Genomic DNA, 24,538 nt, shown 5'->3' with positions numbered 1-24,538 from the left:
TCACAACTGCGGGGTCCTGAACTGCATCACTCTGACCCATAGTCAGCATTCTTCCTGCTCCTCTGTTTCCTGAGTTGTTGTTGTTAGGGCAATCTCGACGGAAATGTCCCGTCCTTCCACACCCAAAACAGGTGTGGCTAGGCCCTGCATTGTTGCTGCCGGCATTGGTGTTGTTGGTATTGCGGTGGTTATTGTTGTTGTTCTGGTTGTTTCCCTGACTCTGGTTCTGAGAAGGATAAGTCCTGCAGAACCTTGCAGTGTGTCCCCTTCGGTTGCAACTGGTGCAATGGAGTTCCCTGCATTCGCCGTGATGGTGGAGGCCGCACTTATTGCAACTAGGAAGAGTACCGGAGTAGGGTCTTGAAGCATTTGAAGCAGCTGAGGCTGGAGCATGTGATGTGACTGGTACCGGCGCAGTGACAGCGTGAACTGCCACCGTTTGCTGCTTTTTAGAGGTCTCGGGGCCCTGACGCCCCTTCCTCTTGTTGTTCCATCCTTTCTTACCATCACTCTCCTTCTTCTTCTCAGTCTCTACCGGTTTCTCGCCCTTTTTGTGGTTATGATCATATAGCCTCTTTGCCAATCTCTTCGCACTGTCAAAAGTTTCAGGGTTCGCAGCTATCACATTCCCTTGAATGGGGGATGTCAGTCCCTAGATGAATCGTTCAATCTTCTTTCCCTCTGATGTGATCATACCCGGGCACAACAGAGATAGTTCGCTGAATCTCGATATGTAAGCATCGATGTTCCCATTCTGCACCGTGAGATTCCATAGTTCCTGCTCCATCTTCTGTATTTCGCCTCGGGGGCAGTACTCAGCCGTCAACATCTCTTTCATTTCTGCCCAGGGAATAGAGTTGGCGACAGGGAGTGTCATAGCTTCTACGTGACCATTCCACCAAGTGAGTGCTTGGTCCACAAAAGTGCAGGCCGCGAACTTCACTTTCATCTGCTCGGGGCACTCGCATATCTCGAATACCGACTCTACCTTCTCGATCCATCGCTTCAGGGCGATCACTCCTCCGGTACCGTTGAAAGTTCGGGGTTTAGCGTTCGCAAAATCCTTGTAGGTGCACGTTTTAGTGAGTCCTTGGTTCGTCCCGTTGTTCGAACTTCCGGATCCTTGCCCGTTACCTCCTCCGTTGTTCCCTCGGTGAAGTTGTGCCATAGCCGCTGTGACTGCAGCAGACACGGCTGCCTGGAAAGCAGTGGAGTCAACTTCGGGCGGGGTTGGTTCGGGATTTCCGCGAGTAGCTGGGCGAGGCATCTTTCTGTCATGAAACGGAAAGATGTTGAGTGTACGTGGTTTCTGTGAGGTGGTGACCCTACTAACTAGGTGTATGGTGCGAACCTAAACATTACTATCATCAAGCATACAATCATAACGTCTTAACACATGACAACTGAGAATATTATAGCAAAACACACAAAAGTTTATTAATATTATCCGCATTTAGTACAAGAAAATTTTGCTCGTAAGAGCATACATAAGTAACACTAATCCGACAGCATAACGGCTCCATGAGTAGTGTAGTCACTTAAACATAGAGCCGGAGTACATAACATAGTTCCTAATAACCTACTATGATAAGTCTATTCCTAACCGCGATGAGCTGCGTCAGGAGGTGGTGCCGAGGTCATATGCCGAAATGTTGTGCCAGTAGCTGCGCCATCTCTGCCATGTCTCCTATGACCTCATCCCTCTCATGCTCTGCTTGCACTGCCCGAGCCTCCATAGCATACAGCTGTTGTCGCAGTGCGGCGATCTCAGCTTCGAGGGAACGGTTCTCTCTTGGGGGGTTCGCTGGTGGGGCAGGGTGATCTAGTCGTGCCTCGTCCTCGTATGGCGGGACGGGGTCCTGGTCCCCGACCTGGCCGTCTTCGTCGTCATCGTCGAGCTCTCCAAATTCGTAGTCAGTGTCTACGTATTCGTCGGGTCCGACATCGTGTGCTTCACCTGGATTCTCTCCTGGCTCATCCACAAGCATCCCGTGAGCTACTAAGGCCTGATGAAACTGGATACCCTGGTGCTCCTCCTCAGGCTCCTCCTCCTCCTCTAGCCAGCCGTTGTTTCCCTGATTAGGGAAGTAGGGGTCTCCCGGGTGATGAAAGCCAGCCATGCTGTCTGCACGAGTACGTAAATATGCTACATTATCCTAGGATGCTATGACTATTATACATACTAAGCAAACATTCTCTTTTTGGGTGATAAAAGGTATAGTGTTAGGTTCCCTGGCTATCCCGATCTCATCAAGACGTGTGTTAATTTTACCTTGGAGAGAATGTAGTTGATCAGGCTACATTCACTCCTTGGTATCACTAAGAACAGTCCCGAATTAACCGAGATACCAGTGTTATTGTGTTTGATTCAGCAATAAAGGATGGAGTTTAATAATATAGAATTAATTTAAGAAAATAAATAAATTTCCCCGAATGGCCTTAAATTAAACTAATTTATTAAAATAGAGGATGACGTACAATTTGGGCCGCATCCATTCAAGGACTGTGTGTTGTGATATTATTAAAATAGAAATGACCTTAAATTAAACTCCATTCGGGGAAATCGATTTTGGGCCGCATCCTTTATATTCTTTTTAATTTATTTATTTTCTTAAATTAATTCTATATTATTAAATATCATAAAAGCGAAAAGGACCAAACACCAATAAATGAAAACACAAGAACCAAGCACATAAATATACGGACCAAGTACATAATTTTGCCTAAATTCACGATACTTTGTCTATATTTTTCTTTTTATAATTTTGGTGTTCAACTCGAAATATAAAATTCAAAAAGGGTACAATACATGGAACAATCCATGTATTACCTAGTTATTACCGATTCATAAAACGACGAGACTTGCCTGGTAATATGAAAAAGTGGCAAAACCGCATACATTGGTTGGTGTATACAAATTGGAGTTAAAGTTGTTTATACAAAGAAAAAAAAAGCCCTAGTTTTTATTCCCAACTTGAAAAGAAACCAGGCTTCTCAAAATCACAATTCTCTCTTTTACCCACAAACCTCTTACATGAACGGATGGGGTTATAAATAAATTTTAAAAATAAACAAAAAAAAAAAAAGTCTAGTAACGGAGCATGTAAGTCCGGCGGCGGAACCAATTGTAGTCCGGCAATAGTTTAACGGGTCCCGATGCTGCTATGGCCATGTCCTGTGGTATACACAACAACTTCAGACTGTGTTTGGTAGACTAGCTGATAAACTAGCTTTTACATGATAAGCTACTTTATATAGTAATACTAGCATTTAGTAAAAACTGTAAAATTAGCTATAAGATAGATGACAAATGTAAAACAAACATATATCTATAATAATATCAAAATGGAAGTTTAGAGGAGGTTACCTGGTCAAATATGAATCTGTTGGCTACACGTTTAATCGTGGCAGCATCAACAGCATCAATTCTTGCAAATAATTCAGCAAATGGAATTCTTCGCCCATATGTAATTAGCTGTTACAACAAAAACAAAAATTATTAATAATAATTTGTAAAACACTTAAAATAGTAATACTATTACTATCCTTGTGCTATATATATACCTGGCGTCCAATGTCTTCAGCAGTAGGGCTTGTTCCATCAACATGAAGAAGCAATGAAGATTTCAGCTGCAAAATTTAAAAAAAAAAATTGAAGTCCCCGAATTGTACTAAAACTATTACTATACAATAATATAATTTCTTAAAATTAATTAATTACCTGATTTCTAGCACGGGTAACATCATCATCACCAACTCGGTAACACAATTTAGTCATCTCTTGCATGATTGCAAAAGACAAATCGTCTAAGCAATCCGCCTACACAAAAAGGTAAAACAATAATAAATTGATTAAATGTTTATTATAAATTTAAAAAATATTCATTCAAATTTCACACACCTTGGCAACAGCATATACACCAAATAGTCCAGTGTCTTTGTAATTGGTGTTGAAAGCCATCATGCTTTCAGCAAGTTCACTTATCGCCACCATCTGTGACAGCTGTGAGCTGTATATAAAAAGTGTCGTTAATTAATACCAACCAACTTTCAAAATCTCATAAATAACAGATTTTTTTTTAAAAAAAAAAAATTAAAGTCAAATGATTTTGCTAACCCCATATGCTTGCCACCTCCTGCAGATTTGTTCCATGATCCAAGCATGGCTTGCATGACCATTAAAGCAACTGAATCAGGATCAGTCCATGATGCTCCATTGAATGCAATGGCAAATTGTGCAAGAGGCATATCATCATCCCTCATTCGAATCTGATTATTTATTTCATCAATTTGGAATTTTTAATTTCATGGTTAATAAATAATAACAATGCATACCTCTGATCCAGTGAAGATTGCAGGCTCTTTTTCTACTAACTGTGTTGTAGTCATGGGATTGGCTGAGAGCTTTGTGAACATTTTTTTTACCTGATCCACAACATCTTCATGTTTAACAGCTCCTGAGGCAGAAATAACCTGAAAAGAATCATGATTCGTCGTACAAGAATTATGTTTCAACTCTAAAAACTTGAAGCTGAAAGTATAAAAAGGTTGATAAGTTAAGTCATGTACCATTCTGTGAGCAGCATAGTGGGTCGAGATATAATCTTCAATATCTTTCTTTGTTATCTTTTCAATGTTTTCAGAAGGTCCAAGAATAGTTCTACCAAGAGGGGTGTACTGGAAAGCAGTAGCATGCAAGTGGTCAAAAATTACTTCCTCAGTCTGTAAACCTACCTGCAATAAAGATTTTTAAAAAAATATATTAATAATGGCTACTTATGCATCAAACAGCATATCAGAAGAACTGCAGAATCCACTAGGAGACTATAAAGAAAGCTTAAAAGAAACTAAATAGGGATCAGTGGATAACTACAACATCATGCGTTACAGCTAGTGCGTAAATCCTACATTACCTTATATTTAGGTAAATGGCACTAAATTCATTCGTAACAAGACGATTCAGCCAACATTCTACTGATCGAGGATGCAGGAAAATGTTAAAGAGTGATTCTCATCAAAAGTAAGAAATGTTAAAAGAACGATTCCGGAGAAAGGTATTCATCCCATATAAACAGATATAAGAGAAATAGTGTTGACAATGACATACAAACCTCTTCCATCTCACGAAGAATCACACCTCGCTCACGATTGATCAGTTTTTCATCAAAAGTGGAATTCTGCAATATATCCGATAGAATATCAAGAGCCTTAGGCACGTCTCCGCCCATCACTTTGGCGTAATAAGTCGTCTGCTCCCTCGAAGTATACGCATTCAAGTGCCCTCCCATATTCTCAATCTCCTCCTCCAAATCCCTAACCGACCTCTTAGCCGTCCCTTTGAAAATCATATGTTCTAGAAAATGAGCGACGCCATTAGTCTCCTCGGTCTCAAATCGCGATCCTGCATCAATCCAGACACCAACGGTAGCCGTCTTCGAGGCCAGGTTAGACTCCGTCGCAACACGTAGACCATTAGGCAGGGTGGTGACACGCGTCTCTGGGTAGGTTAGAATAGATGTATGATCGGCTAAAACAGGGAAAGGAGAGTTGTGTTTAAGGAACCTAGGATCAGGATTTTCGAGTCGTTTGAGTTTCGATTTTACTTGTTCTGCAACGCGATCATAGATCATTTGATTAGGATGCGGTGGAGCTGGTGCGCGAGTGTCGGATGCGATTGAGACTGCAGTGGCAAATGGAGCAGATCTGGTGGTGGTAGTGGCTGCAAGGGTTGGGTGAGAGCGGCGAGAAAGCTTCAGGAGCTGACGCGTCGCCATGGCTAGGGTTTGATAGTTCCAATCCGATGTGAGATTGGGGGATTAGGGCATGGGGAAGAAGATGAAGAGGATGAATAAAAGGGGCAATTTTTCGCTGAAAATTCTCTTTTCTTGTGACGGGCGTGTGCCCCGCGATGTATGGTTTCTGCCCGGTCTTTGGTTGACAAAAACTAAAATATGAACGCCATCGACCGGAGCCAAATAATAATAATCATAACCTGCTATTAAATTATTGAAATGGTACTATGGTAGTTAAAATTGTACGTTTGGTCCCTACCTTTTTTTGCATTCGGATTGTTTCTGTGGTTTGATTTTGTTGCATTTTTTGTCCCTGTGGTTTGATTTTGTTGCGTTTTTCGTCCCTTATATACATAAAGTTAGGGACCAAACGTGCAATTTTGACCAAATCATAGGGACGAAAAACGCAACAAAATCAAAACATAGGGACGATCCAAGTGCAAAAAAAATGTTAGGGACCAAACGTCCAATTTTGACCAAACCATAGGGACGATTTCAGTAATCTACTCTAACCTAAAAAATACAACCACATTCCTTAAAGCATTATTTAAGTAAATTACACGAATGGTCCCTATGGTTTAGTGTAATTTGCGCATTTGGTCCCTAACTTCTTTCTTTAACTCGGAAGGTCCCTTTTGTTTGTTTTTGTTACGCGTTTGGTCCCTATCTTACCTAAAAAGACTATTTTGGCATTGATTTTTTAATTTATATTAAACAAACACACCTCGAAACCCATCCCCTCACCTTACCTTACCTACCCCACCATTTTTTCGTATTTAAATAATAGTTTTTTTAGGTAAGACAGAGACCAAGCGCGTAACAAAAACAAACAGTAGGGACCAAAGGCGTAACAAAAACAAACAGTATGGACCTTCCGAGTTAAAAAAAAATAAGTTAGGGACCAAGCGCGCAAATTACCCCAAACCATAGGGACTATTCGTGTAATTGTTTCTAACCGTCTCTCGAAGAAAAAAAAAACCCTTAACGGGTCTAACTGTTATCGGTCCAAAAATAGATTAGATCAAGCCAAGACCTTCCGATCCAAAAAAAGACCGATACGTTTTGAAACCAACCCGTGAACCCGAGACCGGTCTAAGATCGCTAATGTGCATCTCTGATCGAGACCATGGTGTAAAGGCCTATGTATTCAACTAGCGGTGTAACCCACCAACAACACTCCAGATTAAGAGTCGGACCACGGGTTGCGACAAATAAAACCTAAAGTCCTAAAAATTATACATCACGGTTGATGTAATCTCAACTCACCGAGATTTTCATAGTTATTGAAACATCTATCGCATTAGTTATTTTAAGTAATGTTTTTAAAAGACAAATTTTGTAGCGCCCAAGTCACCAAGTATGAAACTAATTTATTATTCTACTTAATTCAATTGAAAGGTTGTGAAGGGTCCGTGAGTCCGATGGGCGTACATTAGGTACGCACAGCGTACTCCTTGCATGCACATCATCGGGGTGATCCCGACATACGCTGGGCGTACTCAAGCCACGGGCAAACCTCAATTTTTAGGGTTTGCACCCTATTTAAGGTCCTTAAGTTCTTCAAGTGCATGACCCTTTTAACCTCCATTGCCTTTTAGTGCTAATCTCGAAGCCCTAGCCATCTTGAGTGCATTTTTGAGTTTACATATAGTGTTTGAGTGTTCTTTTGTGGTTATGAAGAAGAAGGAAGTTTGAGAAGAAGCAAAGGAGAAGAATGAGCTTGTAGATCCAGAGTTTGTGCATCATTTCTAGCCTGTTGAAGGTATAAAGTCTGAAACTTGTTTATTCTAAGCTTAGATCTAGGTATAGGGAAGATTTTAGCATCTTTTGGTCCCGTAACTTGGTCTTTTTGATTATGGGCTACTCCAGGCCATTTGAGTTGTCATTTTAGAGTCTTGGGAGTGCATGACGTCATAAAAGTTGTATCTTGAAGGTTAAGACTCAACCATGCATGAGTTGGTGACCACCTAAGTGAGTTAGAGGGCTTAATTCATAATTTGAGCCTCAATAAGGCATGCAAGAGCATAAAGTTTGCAACTTTATGGCTTAAGACACTATTATGAGCTTGGATTTAAGTTTAAGGTACTTCCAGTTCAAAGGGGAAAGGCGCGGCCTGATCACACTGCATCACCCTATGGTTTCGGCATTTTGAGATTTTGGAAATTTGTACTCTAATAACACGTTGCTATGATACACTTTTGACTATTTTGATATTAGTATCGTATGATTTGAATAAATTTAAAAACAAATTTTTATTTGTATTTTTGGGATGTTACAAATTTTAAAAACAAATAGTTAAATTTGTGGAATTATGTCACAAAAGCTTAAGTTTAACATATTTCGCTAACAAAGATGAATCAACCAATACAAAGAAAAAGTTATGTACAAGCCTTTAAATTTTCAAATATTATTCTAAAATTACATGCTTTTGTAGGGGTGTGAAGACTTTATCAAATTCAAGTGAGCATTAGGAATCACAAGTAAGCATCAGGGATCACGAACGAGCATCATGGATCTCGTGTGAGAATTATGGATGATCACAAGTTGAAGATGCTCAAGGAGGATCATCATCAGTTGAATATGCTTAAGGAGGATGTTCATCAGTTGAAGATGCTCAAGGAGGACGCTCATCAGTTGAATATGCTCAAGGAGGACGCTCATGAATTGAAGATGCTCAAGGATGACGCTCATTGGTTGATGATGCTCATGAGGTTGAAGGTTCCAAAAGCATCCATATGACATTCCATGATTGGTTAGAAATTAGGACATCCCCTTCATAGGCTAATTATGAATGGGCATGACCCATCAGAATCAGGGGTTTCACATCCTTGCGTGTAAATAGGTTCATATCCTCATTCATTATTTTTTGCGAGTGTATGTTTGAGTGTGTGTGCACAATAATTTCAGGGAAATTGAGTAATCTAACCATTTTTTGGGGTTTTTTTTAAATATAACCAAGTTTAAAAAAAAACTAACATTTTGGTCCGGAATGGGTCATTTCGGACCCGAAAACCGGCCCACGCCCAATACTATAGCCTAATGGTATATATATGGCTCCCACACACAATAAATTCAGAATACGCGTTCAGATTTAGCAAATCCGAAGCACGGTCTACCCACATTTCAGACCAAATTTTGAGCATGGATTCGTCAAACCGAGTAAGTTCTACACTTTAAGTTACTTTGCATTTGATTTTCTAAAATGATTTACGTGTTCTGGAATTGTCTGGAATGGTCCGGAACATGAGGAACAAGTCTATAACATCTCCGAATTATCTTTTTTTTTTTTTATCTTTTTCTCGTTGTATGTGTATGAATGTTATGTAAGTACTTTGTATTGTGTTTATGGTCGATTGTTTTAGTCCGGAATAAGGTATTGTAGGGGTTCCGGAATGGTAATGTAGGTCCGAAACACAATGAACGTGGTTCGGAACCCGATGACTTATTTTGAAATGATGATCCAAAATAACTACAATATATAGTTTTTTCTAAGTATTGTTTAATAACCCATGTTGGTCCAAAGACGAGTTAGCGTGTATGTTGTTAAAAAAGTGAGTTTTATGGATGACGAAAATGTATTCCATTTACAAGAGCTTTCGGAATTGCGTCCGATAAAGGTAAAATCAAAAAACAATAATTTTATAATTATAATTTATTTTTATGGTAATGTATTAAAATGTTCTTGAAATTTTGTTTTTGCGGATAAAAAACGACGATGCTAAGTTTCAATATAAGATAAAAAAATAAACCAACAAAGAAATCAGAAAGTGTGTTAAAACATAAGTTGAAAGCAGATGTAGCACTTGGTTCCTGGTACGTAAAATTTATCTAAGTATTTGTCATTTTAGCCTTGAACTCAGCGAGTTGTAGGTCCGACTCGCCGAGTAGGGACGCGGTCCGGGGGTACGTTTAAGTTGGCGACTCGGCGAGTCCATATTCGGGACTCGGCGAGTCACCGCTGTCTGTTGAAACCCTAAAATTCAAGGGTTTTCACCCTATTTAAACACTCATTTCCGCCCCAACCTCGCCCCCATTCACCCTCAGAGCTCCCAACCTCGTGCTACCCTTATTCCTTGTGAGATTAAAGTGTTTTTGTGTGTTCTTGAAGCTTTTGAGGAGAAGGAAGAGTATATCAAGAAGAAGAGAAGGAGGCCAAGCATTTTTGTGACATCTCAACGTTTTCATTGAGGTATAGTTCGTTTCCCCTCTGTTTTCAAGCTTGTAGTCCCAAATAGCTTCATGAAAGTCCTTTTTGAGCCATTCTTCAAGCTTGTTTGTGCTTGGTGGGTTGTAATAAGTTGTTAGCCTTTAGATCTAGGCATGATTTAGTCCCTGGAGCTTGGATCTACTGCCTTTATGGAGTCTTATTGCATGAATGTCCTAGATCAACCCCTTTTGGTGCACTTTGAGCCCTAAAACCTTCATTGGTGATTATCTACACATAAAGTTGGAAACGTTACGTGTAAACCAGGCCCTAGGAACCCGGATCTATGAATGGCATGGACTGGATTCGAGCAAAATCGCGTATATAGTTTTTGCATGAGGTAGACTCGGCGAGTCGTTCATCTGACTCAGCGAGTCGGGTCGCGAGTCCCCGGGTTGTTCCCCTTTTCGTGCTGCGAGTTGGAGTGGTGAGTCATAGGGTATGACTCAGTGGGTCGGAAGCCAGACTCACTCATGAAGTCACTCGGCGAGTCAATGCCATGACTCGGCGAGTTCATAGCAATCTTCTTGTCTCAAGAACAACTCGGCGAGTCACAGCTTAGAGTGTTCTTCGGATGAAGATGAACTCGGCGAGTTGTTCATACAACTCGGTGAGTAGGATGAAGGACTATTGGCCTTGGGTATAGAAGGAAAACTCGTCGAGTCTACGCTTAACTCGACAAGTAGAGACAGACTTATGGTCAGACTAAGGGAGAGGGACTCGGCGAGTTGGCTAGCCAACTCGGCGAGTCTGGTCACTGGCAGTTGACTGTGACTTGACTCTCGATTTGTAAGGGTAAATGGTCAATGTACCCTAAAATCGGTTAGCAGTATTTGACTAAGGGTTTTGTGGGAATTATAGCCGGAAGATCTCCGGAGCGGCAGTAGCAGCAGGCAGTCAGTTCCCACGCAAATCAACAGTTACTTTGAGGTGAGTTTCCTTTCAGTAGGAACGGGTCTAAGGCACCAAGGCCGGCCCGTATAGACGAGATGTTAGTACTAGAGTGTGGGCCGAGCCCGTATCTCTTGGTTGAGTTGATTATGATATGTGCCAGTATAATAGAGTGGTCTATACTTGTTGTCTGTGTGATACTTGTATATTATGGGTTAGCGGCTGAGTATGGGCAAGGCCCGTATCTCTCCGAGAGTGGAGTGTGGGCGAGGCCCGTACCACCCAGATAGTGGAGTGTGGACGAGGCCCGTATCTCTTGGCTAGCGGAGTGTAGGCAAGGCCCGTATCTTCATGAGTGTGGGCAAGGCTCGTATCTCCTAGCTGTATGTTGTATGCTTGCATGGTATGAGGTATTATGGGGGAACTCACTAAGCTTCGTGCTTACAGTTTTCAGTTTTGGTTTCAGGTACCTCTTCGTCGAAGGGGAAGGAGCTAGCGCGATAGCGGTACATCACACATACACCTGCTTATATTCCGCATTATGACATCTACCTGGGAGATTGTACTCTGACATTTTGTGATTTTTACAATGTTTTCTGACGTGCAACATCTTCGTGAAATGAAATGGTTGTTGAATTTCTAAATGTTTTGTTAAGTTCTTGTTTATAAACGAAATTTTTGGCTCGTATTTTTGGGACGTTACAGCAGATAGGACTCTGAAAGAGGGCACTGGAGCAAGTGTTGGCAAACCTTACGATAGACTAGTTGCAATTATGGTTTTTTTTATGAATATGTTTCAGGAAGTGTTTTTTATTATTATTAAAATACTTTTATGGACATTGGTTTTTTAATGGTATATTAATATAATTTAGGTATATTCTATTTTCAGTCTCCAACATCCAGTGAGTCGAACAATGAGGATGGGTTGCCTGTAGAGTATGCTAAACTTCGTCTTGAAGACGAGCAATGATGTCTTGTTGATACGACTGCATTATAAATGATTCGTGACTATCAACATGATAAACAACAAATGGTAATACTGGAAATCTCATTACCGCCTTCACCGGCTGAGGACCGAAGAAAAGTAGCATTATATAACATGCAAATGTTCCTCATTACCATGTCTGAAGATATACGACAATTTGTGAACACAATGGACATCATCGAAGAAACACGTAGGACAAAACCAACAATATAAGATTGAGTCTGTCACACCCCTAAACCAAGAACGGCGGAAACGTTCGGGGGCGGAGGACATCATGTACAGTATCGTAACAATACACAATAGTAAAACAAGCAACATCCATTGCATTAATAGAATAGTTAATACATGTGTGTTCTATGAATAGTTGTATGACACCAAAAAATGTATATATAACAAAATAAAAGACGAGTCTTGAACATGCTGCGTCTCCTCAAAAACTGATCCAGTATACCTGTCTACTGGTTCCCTGAGAATACAAGTTATTTTGGAAGAGAGTATCAACGTTTAAGTTGGTGAGTTAATAAGTATTTTAGTGTCCAATGTTTGCATTTGTTTCATGAAATGTTTGTATCTGTATAGTAAAAATGTTTGTATCTGTCTAGTGAAAATGTTTATATCCTTCCCAAAAATTCCTATATTTTCTACTTTAAAATGAAAAGTAGTCCTCTACCAAGACTCAACTGTTTGTATGTTCTATTCTCTTGAAAATAGTTTAAAATGTATGTTTGTACTTGAAATAGTGTAAAAGTATGTTTTCCATATTTGTATAACTATCTTTACTTGAAAAATAGTATGCATTTCTCATTAGAGAATATCACTGTATGAATGTAATGGAAAATGAATATTACAGTAGTATTGTATAAAATACCCTACTGATGCATTAACTACCTTAAAACCAAACTGAGTAACTAAGGTTAAAATGTGATTAGGTTATAACCATGCTTGATTGACTAGTATAAAACACGACGTTCTTCAGACATCAAATATGGTATGACATTTGTCACCCGTAGACCTGCAGGTCCCACTGTAGCTAGCAGCAAGTTGTGGGATGGTCAATCCCGTATAGATTTATACACAAACTCACACTCTCCTTCCGGGAGACTCTGGTTATAAAACGTGACACAACAAGAACATTGTTATGCCATGAAATAGTATCTCACATTTTAGTTATCTTGTTCTTGTTATAATATGTAAGTTCCTTCTTATTCTTGTAAATGAATAGTATACCTTGTAATAAATAGTAATAGTATGTATGTATTGACTCATGTATTGTTCCTCTGTTCTAGAAATAGTATGTAGCGATCCTCTAAACTATACCTATTATAGTTTACTAATATGTTTGTTTGAACTGTAGAAAAGACTCAACTGTTCAACATAAGCAACTGAGTTAAGTGTGTTCCTTGAAAATGAGGTATAATATTCATGCGTATATTTAACAAGTATAACTATGATTTAACCGACAGTCCGATTAGTGATCTTACCCTAAGCCCACAACTAAACAAGGAACAGGAGTTACGGTATTTAGCAATAGTCCTAAGTCCGTTAAAGCATACTTACACATAAATATGTACACGAATATGCTTTTGATAAAAATAGAAATCTAAAAATAGTTTTAAAGTGATTTTAACAACATTTAAGCATATGAAATCCTTTTGTTTGTTTGTTTCCACATGTAAACGATTAACACAATTATATTGTGGTCTACTTGTATCCCCCCCCCCCCCTAAAAAGCATTTAAAAAGGTCAATTTTAGGGGTATGAACTCACCTTGTGTGAGTGATTCGTATGAAAGTTCGATATAGGATGTTTGATTCCACTAGTTAGCTCCCGGAACAAAACAAGTCCTAAAATGCATTTCACGTGATATATATGCATACAATTAGTGTATAGAATCATAGATACGATAAGGAAATTGACTAATTTGTAAGTTTAACTTACAAATAAGAGCGTTAGAAACAAAATGGAAAGTTGTAAGGAGTTCACGGTTGCACCTTGGAGTTTACAGTCATAAATGGTTCACGACCACTTGAAGATTCAAGTGTTTTCGGCTGGAAACTCAGTGTATGCTCTTGGTGAAATGAAGGAGATGTAGGTGTTTACGGCTGAGTAGAAGGAGATTCAAGGGTTTTTGGTCCAATGATCTTGATGAATGAAGAACACTTGAAGATCCTAAGCAATATCCTAAGAAGATTCAAAGGAAAAAGGATGATAGTTGAGAGAGAATGAGAGTTTGCGGTTGATGTTCTTGAGAGAGAAGGGATGTGTTTTCGGCTGGAAATGAAGAAGTGAGGACGTTTTCGGCTACCATCATATATATATATATATATATATATATATAGAGAGAGAGAGAGAGGACCGAAAATATGATGGGACACATTCGTTGAGTACCACAATGAAGGGATACAACCGAGGTTTACGGTTGTAAACCGTTTGTGGTCCGAAGAGTGTTATCGGTTGCGAACCCTTTGCGATCCGAAAAGTGTTATGCATGGGTTCTCGGTTCCAAATGTTTCCCTCATTAAACACACAACAACTTTGAATACAAGGTCTATACACCTATGACTCATTAATCTAACCATAAGATAATTAAAGAAGTAAGTTTGACTTTGATTTGATATGTTTGACTTTCGTTGACTAAGGTTGACTTTTACAAGATTTGAAATTACGGGTTGTCACAGAGTCGAATTGGCTGATAATGGTTTCGAACTAACTGAGACCTCCATGGAATTGTTTGAAAATCATGTAGACACGACTAGTTTGCGTCGGATGTAAGTTCCCAATTATCGGCCAAAAATATAATCTAATTTTATATATGGATATTGTGATGTCTTTTCAAACTGAATTTTGTAAAAGGAACGGTATGATTATCTAAAATGACAATTATCCTTTTTCATTAACATTATTGCAAAAAGTGTTATAAAACCTAATACATACTTATATTGGTTTCCACAAATTATGAAATTGTAAGGGATACATATTTTGTTCCCGGTCAATAAAATCTCCTCTAATTCTAAAAACATATGTTAGACGGTCCCGTTCTACACGCAACTTATTGATCTCCTTATTCGCATTTTCAATCTACTTCTTAGCATGTTTCACTTCTTTCATCGTTTCAACAACCCATTTTTCTTTTTCATTTATTTGCTCCACTAGATCATTTGTACGTTGATTTAGTGTGCAACTTCTTTCAAAGTCCCTTTTGTTTGCTTCTTCAGCAGCCTTCATAGCTTGGAATAAGGGTCTGAAATACTGTCAGGAATCTATGACATTTCCTGTTCGGAATGATTACACATATTGTCAATAATCTATGACTTTTACTATTGGGAAATGACTACACATATGTCAGGAATTCATGACAATTACGTACAAAATCAATGTCCGAAACAATGGTTTGAAATAGCCAGTCTGAAATACTGTCAGAAATCTATGGCATTTACTGATTAGAATAACTATACATATGTCAGGAATCTATGACTTTTACTGTTCGAAATGACTACTCATATGTCAAGAATCTAGGACAATTATTGTTCTGAATTTAGGGTCCGAAATATCAATTCCGGAATGTGGCTCTGGAATGTGTTTCCAGAATAGTGTTAGGAACCATAACCCTAGTAAATGTCACTATATAAAGGAATTCAAGCATCAAAACTCTTTACCTTGTCAAAATTAATACTAAAATTTCATTTCTCATAATCCAAAGAAATGTCATACTGTGATTGTGGCTCTAAATGTATTATAAGGACATCAACAACTATAAATAACTTTGGACAACTTTTTTACTCTTGTCCTAAAGAGGTATGTGATTTGTCTATTAATATGAATTTACACAATATACGTCATGTGTTTTGATCTTAAATTTTCAGGGACCACAGTCCGGATTTATCTGTTGGGTTGACAAATCAAAAGTTAATAATTCGATAATAATCAGTAACTTATTGCGATCGAAGAAGAAACTTGAAACCCAAAATATGCACTTGAAGATAGCATTAATCTGTAGTTAGATTTTCTTTTTTGGGATCATTGTGTACAAGTTGTAAGATTTATGTTCATCAACTAAGTTTCCCTTCTGTAACACTTATTAATCTTTTTAATATGTAATATTTGTTTGTTTGTCAGTATTATTATGATACTTGTAAATTATGTTTTTTCTATCTTTGTAATATGTAACAAATATTATGACAATAATTATATTTTTCATTACACACTGCAACAAACATAATTAATTACAATTACTTTGGTAATAATAGATATGCATATCTCTTCATACATATTTAAACCCAATATATCACCTGGTTTCTATGGTTACTCAAAAAATATGATAAAATGTTGTTAATATGGGTAAATATGACTTAAAACTTGTTACAAACTTTACAAAATACTTAGACTTGGTCACCTCAATTAGAATCGATAAAACATTAAAATTATAAAGAAATATTTATAACTAAAAAACATCATTAAAAATCAACAAAACTTAAATTTTTGTATGTCATTCAAAAAGAGTTCAATTACTCAACTTTTAGTTTGGCTCATTTTATAAAAATATTAGACAACATAATCTTCATAGATTCACTCGTCATAACAAACGGGAAAAATTGATCAAATCTCAGAGTTTTTTAAAAATCATGAAACATTGAAACACTAATATGATGTAATCTACAAACCACAAAAGTTATAGATAAGGAATACATGAGAGCCTGTGTATTCTTTTTGCTAAATGTGGACTTCAAGACTTTCTTTCCAACCATCTTTGGTTGCAATAGTACTTGACATACATTAAACTAAAAGTTCAACAACTGTGATTGAATGTTGTACAAATGTGATTGAATAACAAGAAGAAAAATATATGGTATTATCGGTAAGTAGTAACACTTTATATACATTAATAATAACATCATATAAATGAATCAACATAAATACTTGTAAGTCTATTAAAGAAAAATAACCTTGTTGCATCAACTTTGTGATGTTATTCAACATGGCTGCAAAATTATCCTTTCGTTTGCAGCCATCTTATCTTGCAAATATAACTACATCGTCTTTCAAACGAAATCCTAAAAACAAAGTAAATCATAAATAAAATACAAAATAAGGTGTCGGTATCTCTTAATTCATTAAGTGTGTCTATAACGCCTAATAAACTTATAATGAAAGACAAATGATATGAAACTATAATAAATAAAGGTCTCCATTCCATTATTTTGATATACAGAGTCAATTTTTTTTAACGGCAAAATATTCTCACATATGTCCACTGCGGGACTTGAACTCTCAGCTTCGAAAAGGAAGGAAAACATCAGATACCGTTGGGCTAAAAGGCCTTTTAGAGTCAATTATAAACCACATCCCAAACTCCCCCAAAACAACATATTCATTAACGTATTATAAAAGATGAAGTATCAAAAAGCCATTTTTTTGCCGAAAAGCAACAAATTATTTTTTTAAGAGAAAAAGCAACACATTAACACCAAAATGCAATTGTATTAAAAAACTTTTGAAATACTGCCTTTTAAAACCTTTCTTCTTGCCTTTTTAATCTTGCAAAAGGACAATGTTCTTGTTCTCTCATGAGTTGTTTCACACTTTTAAACATAATTAAAAACAAAATAGTGGCTAATTCCAACTTTTTTTTTATCACACTTCCATTTTTTTCGTTCCTTCTCATTGCCCGAGGAGATCGAAAATATACATAGTACGAAACCCAAATCGACAAAAAAGATAACAAATTAGTCACTAGATCCAGAAGATCTGAAAACATAAATTAGAATAAAACCAAAATCGAAATAGTCTTACTACCTCAAGGCTAAATCCATAGACATACACCTACAAGATACACACAAATACATACAAACAGAAATACATACACAGTTGGACATAAATGTAAACAAATGCCCACAAGCAATCCACATGTTATCAATTACCTTTATACCCATGTTCTCTGCAGTTCATTACTTCTAGTTTTGATTTGTTAACTTTTCTTGCTATAAGAAGATGTTATTACCAAGGTCCACAAGCAATCCACATGTTATCAATTACCAGTATATCCCTAGTCACCGTCAGTTCATCAGTCCCCCATTTGGTTTGTTTAGGCTCATCCATCTCTCAGTTAGATACCATCAAATCCAAATGAAGAGGTCCTTCTGTCCACTTATGCCACTATTTACATCAAATTAAAGCAATCTCATATTCAAGATAAAGTACAGGGGCAAGAAATAATGAATTTTCACTCCACTTAAAATCATAATCCTATCAGCCTGTAAATTGAGGTTTGAAATTGGTTAGATATGACAAAAATATGCATAAAATGAAGGATAAAGTATGTAGGTTTGTAGGCCTTGGAATATCTTTTCACTCCACCAATGCCACTAATTACATCAAATGACAACAAATATGGTTTCAAGATAAAAGAACAGGGGTAAGAACGTCTTTTCAATCCACTTACCAAAGGGTAAGCCTAGGTAAGTAGATTACTGAAAATTACCTTTATTGTCACGCTCGGTTCCTAGAGTGGAAGTTATAAGTGCTTAGTTTAAGGAAAGAGCTTTGGATATAGAAGAAGAACTTCATTTCCAGTTCATTTGAGGAGTTTGAGAGGAGTTGATCCCAACACTGAGGACAGTTCATGTAACACCCAGTTTCTGGTACGTATTTAATTCCAAGTAATATGGTATTTTACCCTGGGACTCAACGAGTTGAAGGCCTAACTCGTCGAGTAGACTCGGCTTTACGCGCGGATTTTAAGTGACCTACTCGACGAGTCGGGAGACCGACTCGGCGAGTAGGAGCTGGCTGAGTGAAACCCTAAATTTGAGGGTTTGCACCCTAGTTAAACAACTTATATCCTCTCACATCATCCTTTATCATCCCTTACACTTCCAGAAAACCATAAAATGAAATCCTAGCCTTGTTTGAAGTGCTCTTAAGCCCATTTTGTGCATTCTCTGGTGGTTGTGAAGCTTGAGAAGAAGAAAGGAGCTTGGGACTTCCAGTTGAAGCAATAGGATCCAGAGATTGTGCTTCATCTCCAGCTCATTTAAGATAAAAAGCTTCAATCTTGACTTTCCATGTGTTTAATCAACTTTAGGGCTTGGATTTTGGTATCGTTAGGGCATTTCCAAGCCATTTTCGGGTTGTGGGGTGTAATGTGGAGTTATGGCTTCATATATTGGACTTTGGAAGGGTCTCGTGGCATAAAGTTGCCAACTCTATGGCCATGAGAGCCCCATGCATCTTGTAGATCTCATTTTTGGTCCTTTTGAGCTTAAAGACCCATGCATGGACGTAAAGTCCGTGACTTTACGTGTTATATATACCCTAAGAGATCAGATCTACCCTTTGGATGAGATGAGCTCAACAAAAATCGAGTTTATGGACATGGACTTAGTGGACTCAACGAGTTTTTCTTGAGACTCGACGAGTCGGTAATGGTTCCCCGACCTTTGCTGTTTTGGAGGAGTCTAGTTGAGTCTAAAAAAGGACCCAACAAAGATGGACGTGATTATAGACCTGGAAATCATGGGACTCGACGAGTGTGTGAGCAAACTCGGCGAGTCCAAGGCAATCTCCCAACCCATGAAGATGGACTCGACGAGTTGTTCATATAACTCGGCGAGTCATAAACTGAACACATTCTTATGAAGGAGATGAACTCGACGAGTCGGTTGAAGATGGTCCCGATTTTATAGTTAAAGGAGGACCCGTCGAGTGGTTGCTAGACTCGACGAGTGGAGTCAGGGTTGAATCATTTTGAAGGAATAGGGACTCGACGAGTTGGCAGACCAACTCAGTGACTCAAGTCAACAGAAGGTTGACTTTGACCAAAGTTGACTTTGACCCGGGTTTGGGTTCCTTGTAAGGGTTACTAGTATGAGTTGCTAAGTAAGAAAGGTTGTTGTGTAGGGATTGAGGAATCGAGGGGAGTTGGTTTTAATACCGAGATCAATGCAGACATTACGCGACTTCGAGGTGAGTTTCCTCCTAGTAGGGGTGGGTCTACGACCACAATGTCGGCCCACAAGTAAGAGTGTTGGATAGGTGATTGTCTTTCTGACAATTATCTAGGATTGATATATGACATGTTTACCGTGCTTGATGTGATTATTGTACTTGACATGCTTATTGTGCCTAATATGTGTTAGCAGTATTAGGGGGTGAAATAGTCCCCGGGTACCGGTTGAAAGATACCAAAGGGGAGGATAGTTCCCAGTTACCGGTTGAAAGATACCGAAGGGGAGGTTAGTTCCCAGTTACCGGTTGAAAGATACCGAAGGGGAGTCCAGCTCCCGGTTATGCCTGACAGTTACCGGTTGGAAGATACCGATGTTTATGCACTATTTTGTATGGGTATGATGGGGGAACTCACTAAGCTTTATGCTTACGGTTTTTAGTTTTGGTTTTAGGTACCTCTTCATTTAAGGGGAAGGAGCCGGCGGTGTAGCAGCGCATCACACACTTGCATATGATTTCTGCATTTGAGAACCTGGGATTTGTACTATGATATTACACTATTTGCTTCAATGATTTTGAGATTTATGACTTGTGATTTTATGTTAAAGCATTGTAATGTTGTTTTCTGATGACTATTTTTATAAGTAATATATTTAAAGACAAAAAAATTTGGGTCCCGATTTTGGGATGTTACATTCAGCTACTTCATGACATTGAGGTGAGTTACCTTCCAGTAGAAGTGGGTCTAAGACACCAATTTCGATCCGCTAGTAGGTGATTATAGTTGAGATGATTGTCTTTGTGAGAATTGTATGGTATGCCACCATCTTTTATGCTTTATGTGCTAGTATGCTATGTTATTATGTGGTAGTGGTAGGGGTGTAATAGTCCCCGGTTACAGTTTGAAAGAGACTGAAGGGGAAGCCAGCACCCAGATATGCTAGGTTGTATATGATTTATATGTTTTTGCTAGATTATTATGTGGTAGTAGTAGGGAGTGAAATAGTCCCCGGTTACCAGTTGAAAAGAGACCGAATGGGAAGCCAACACGCAAATATGCTAGGCAGTTACCAGTTGAAAGAGACCGAAGGGGAGGCCAGCACCCATATATGCTAGGCAAGTTACCGGTTGAAAGAGACCGAAGGGAAGGCCGACACCTAGATATGCTAGGCATTATGTGATTATAAGGTGTGTGGTATGATGGAGGAACTCACTAAGCTTTGTGCTTACAGTTTTCAGATTTGGTTTTAGATACTTATTCCTCAAAGGGAAAGGAGTCGGCACAATAGCAATGCAGATTTTCCGCATATGAGATTCTTGGGATTGTACTATGACATTGTTACTATTTTATGACATGCTTTTGAGACATACGGCCTATTGTGTTTATGATATGAAATAACTTGATGATGTTTTCTTAAAAATTGTTTTATGAATCGTTATATCAAAAATGAAAATTTTGGTCCGTATATTTAGGATGTTACATTTATGACCTCAAAGCCACTATCCAGCTCATATATTGGAGATTTTTTTTATTTCTAATAAGGAGAAGATGTTCTTGGGTGGATTACTTCATCTAGGATTAGGCTTTAAGCATCTTCTCTCTCCCCTCATCCTCATATTCATGTCTTCTCCTTTTGAGAAACTGTATTTTTTGTCTCGCCACCACCTCCGCCTTTGTTGCTGTTGTCAGGATTTACTGTAGAAACTCTATTTCTGCCACATCCAAAACACACACTAATCCACCATTTCCAGAAGAAAATTTTGGTAATTGTTTCAAAATGAAATTGAAACAAAACACACACACACACACATACTATTTAGGAAATTAGACATACATACAATTTCTTGAGACAACTCACAAAGCCAAACACCAAAACACACATTAAGAAAGAGTAGTAGACTTGCATTTCTTTGGTAGCAAAAATGCTCATAAATCTGGTTAATAAATAAGAATGTTGCAATTTTTTTGGGCTAAACACAGGAAATAGCAATGTATTTCCTAAACTACAATGATAGTATACAAAGATATCAGTAGATTCCATATAACCACTACTCCAAGTCGCTTCAAATCGTGATCCCAAATCAAAGGAAGATAAGGATAATACTTACAGGTTTTGTGAGATGATCGAATGCCACCATGCCTCCTAACACCGCCCCAACAACCACATGTTTCAAGTTGAACCGGTTCATCATTATTGAATTAAAAGCCTTTTTCCATTAAAAAAATGTTACAATGCAAATAAGAATAACATACTTTCATTTCTTTTTAATACACCAATGTACATTGAAATTTAACCCACTTATAGCAATAGTTAAGCCATTACCATATATATATATATATATATTACTTTGCTGATATGGATGCCAAGTCGTGATTACATGGCTAATCTTTTCCTTGTCATCCATTGTTGACTCCTTTAAAAGAAGAATGTTGTAATAGGAAGAAACGAAATAGAATGCTATAAAAAAGAAATAAAGAAAGTAGGTTGCTATTTCTTATAATTAATCTTCATTATATGAGTTAAACGGAAGAGAAACCTATAATGGAGTATGTGCAAGAGAATCACGAAGAGGTCTGGATGTGGATAAAGGACGCTCAGGAGGAAAGGCACACACGATCTGGATCAAAACCTGCAAAAAGTATAAAAAAATGTAGAAAATAAGATTTTGTGCCCAAAAATGTCCTACAACCCGGTAAATCCAATCACAAATAAAACAAAAAAAGATATTACTGACCTTTTTTTATTTTCTTTTGCTTTCCATGAAGTCCCTATCACTGAAAATTTCCAAACCTCATAAAGTATTAAATTGGAGCAACATATCGGGTTAGGAAGACTTCAACTTTATTAATTTAGATGCTTAAAAAAATGAAATTGTTGTAAATGGATATTAGCAAACAAAACATATAAAGTTTCACGAGGTTAAATAAAGATAATTAAATGCTAGCTTCATTTGATTACTTGAAAATATTGACAAGAATAAGAAAAATACTGAACATTTGTAATTTTGAGACAATTTAGATGTACGTGGAGTTTTATAAGACGAGATTGTAGAGTGCTTAAATATAATTCATGATCAAGCATCAAATCTCCAGTATCATCATCCTTAGACATCAAACCTCTTCCTGTGGTTTGCAGATTATCCCCCTGTTAGTTGTTAAATAATCAAGTCCTGCAAAACTGTAATCCAAATGCTTCGCTATACATTATAGGGTGGTGATGATTAGCTAAAAGATTGTGTTGAAGCTGTAAATTTGGAACTACAGTTCGAAAACTTTTATCACTCTGTATCATGCAATAAATTATTTATTTATAATAAAGTAATAAAAAAGAAATTAGCATAATCATCTTAGATAGCCCAAACGTTTACAGAAATTGGAATCGGGACAAAGAAAGGGAGAGTTAACCTTACTGAAAGCCAAAGAGCCCAAACAAACCAATTTAATAGGTATACGTTAAGAATTTAAGAAACCTGAAATTGAGTACAATACAGATCAAAGCAATAAGATTGTCGATTATACAAACATAAATGAACATTAAAGTCGATTATACAACGAAATTGAAGATGCAATGAAGTACAAATCAAAGTCAGATGGTAAAAATCTACGAATGTAAAACATAAAATTAACTAATTGTAAAGATTTTACCTTAGTTGAAGACTATTCAGACGAAATTGTATATCAATAATTGTTCACAAAAGGAATCAATTAAAGAAACTCATTGAAACATTGAAAAATTAAGCAGAAGTCGATAGATTTACCTTAGGTGAACTATTTTTAGCCGAACTTGAATCCATAATTGTTGACATCAAATGAAGCAATTCAATATATTGAGTGAAACTTAGAAACATTAAACATAGTCAGATCACTATATATGCCTAATTTCTAGGTCGTGGTTAGAGCAGTTACCGACTAAGAAGGCTCCGTATGGTGATGATTGAAGGAGAACTACCATGTCTTGGAAGGAACCTGAAAACCGATTGAACATAGGAGGAGAAACGATCAACCATGAGGAATGTGGGGAGGAGCTAAAAACCGCTGCCGTAATTCTGAAGTTATTACCGCTGAGATATGAGAGAGTTTTAAGGGCTAAGATTTATTTAACGGTTTTCCACTCACCCTCAACTTAACCAGTATAAAGAATTTCTCTAACCCACAAAGTAAAACCTCACTACTTAAAATCGAGGACACGAACAAAAAGATAGGTTTTGGACCGGTCTCCAAATAATACCAATATCGGATCAGTATAAACTGTTATCAGGCCTAAAAAATAGATTGGATCGGTTCGAGACAATTCAAGATCGATCCAAAAAAAAAGAATAGACTGGTCCAATACCGACCCGAGACCAGTCTAAAAGGACTAAAATGAAAGTTTATACACATATTTTTTGTGTTAATTACATATGTTTTAAATCACATATACCCAACTCTTTCCTTTGTTTTTTATTAAATTTTATTATATCATTTTTATGAAATATTAATGTATCATTTTGGTGACACATTTATTAATGGAAAAATTCGAAACCGACAAATGTGCACACAAAGACCACGAGACCAAATCGAATCGTTTCAAGACTGACCCAAGACTAGTCTGATATCCGTTAATGTGCATCTCTAATCGAGACCATGGTGTAAAGGCCTATGTCTTGGGCTAGTGGTGTAACCCACCAACAACACTTCAGATCGAGGATCGAGCCTTGGATTGCGACACATATCACCTAAAG

General features: G+C 37.7%; 1 protein-coding gene and 1 long non-coding RNA gene across 5 annotated transcripts; both read right to left on the bottom strand.

Moving 5' to 3' along the window:
* Positions 1–2,875: 2,875 nt before the first annotated feature.
* On the bottom strand, positions 2,876–5,923 carry LOC145101123 (putative mitochondrial-processing peptidase subunit beta, mitochondrial). The gene is made up of 9 exons (XM_079038284.1): positions 5,112–5,923; positions 4,570–4,734; positions 4,336–4,473; positions 4,118–4,269; positions 3,902–4,010; positions 3,722–3,820; positions 3,565–3,630; positions 3,368–3,475; positions 2,876–3,175 (listed from the first exon to the last, which is right to left on the bottom strand). Exons 1-9 carry the CDS (start codon positions 5,772–5,774, stop codon positions 3,089–3,091), a joined length of 1,587 nt encoding a protein of 528 aa, XP_078894410.1. The 5' UTR covers positions 5,775–5,923; the 3' UTR covers positions 2,876–3,088.
* Positions 5,924–21,225: 15,302 nt separating this feature from the next.
* LOC145101122 (uncharacterized) lies at positions 21,226–23,973 on the bottom strand. 4 transcript variants are annotated; one of them, XR_013705473.1, is made up of 3 exons: positions 22,553–23,964; positions 21,926–22,447; positions 21,226–21,529 (listed from the first exon to the last, which is right to left on the bottom strand). It is a non-coding gene; the product is annotated as an uncharacterized LOC145101122 (long non-coding RNA). The 4 variants fall into 4 exon arrangements; XR_013705475.1 differs by lacking the exon at positions 21,226–21,529 and having other exon boundaries at positions 22,009–22,231; positions 22,355–22,447; positions 22,553–23,962; XR_013705474.1 differs by lacking the exon at positions 21,226–21,529 and having other exon boundaries at positions 22,009–22,447; positions 22,553–23,287; positions 23,576–23,962.
* Positions 23,974–24,538: the final 565 nt, after the last annotated feature.

Source organism: Lactuca serriola, chromosome 4, assembly GCF_051521515.1.
Source record: "Lactuca serriola cultivar US96UC23 chromosome 4, Lser_US96UC23_V15, whole genome shotgun sequence".
Classification (NCBI taxonomy): Eukaryota; Viridiplantae; Streptophyta; class Magnoliopsida; order Asterales; family Asteraceae; genus Lactuca; species Lactuca serriola.
This window is presented reverse-complemented; position numbering and strand designations above follow the sequence as displayed.

Bases quoted from the DNA above. Each gene is read 5' to 3' on its own strand.
- LOC145101123 (XM_079038284.1), bottom strand. From the start codon at position 5,774: ATGGCGACGCGTCAGCTCCTGAAGCTTTCTCGCCGCTCTCACCCAACC. The intron at 4,270-4,335 runs GTATGCATTGTT...ATAAATAATCAG, and splicing joins CAATCTTCACTGGATCAGAG to ATTCGAATGAGGGATGATGA. The intron at 3,176-3,367 runs GTAACCTCCTCT...TGTATACCACAG, and splicing joins ACAGATTCATATTTGACCAG to GACATGGCCATAGCAGCATC.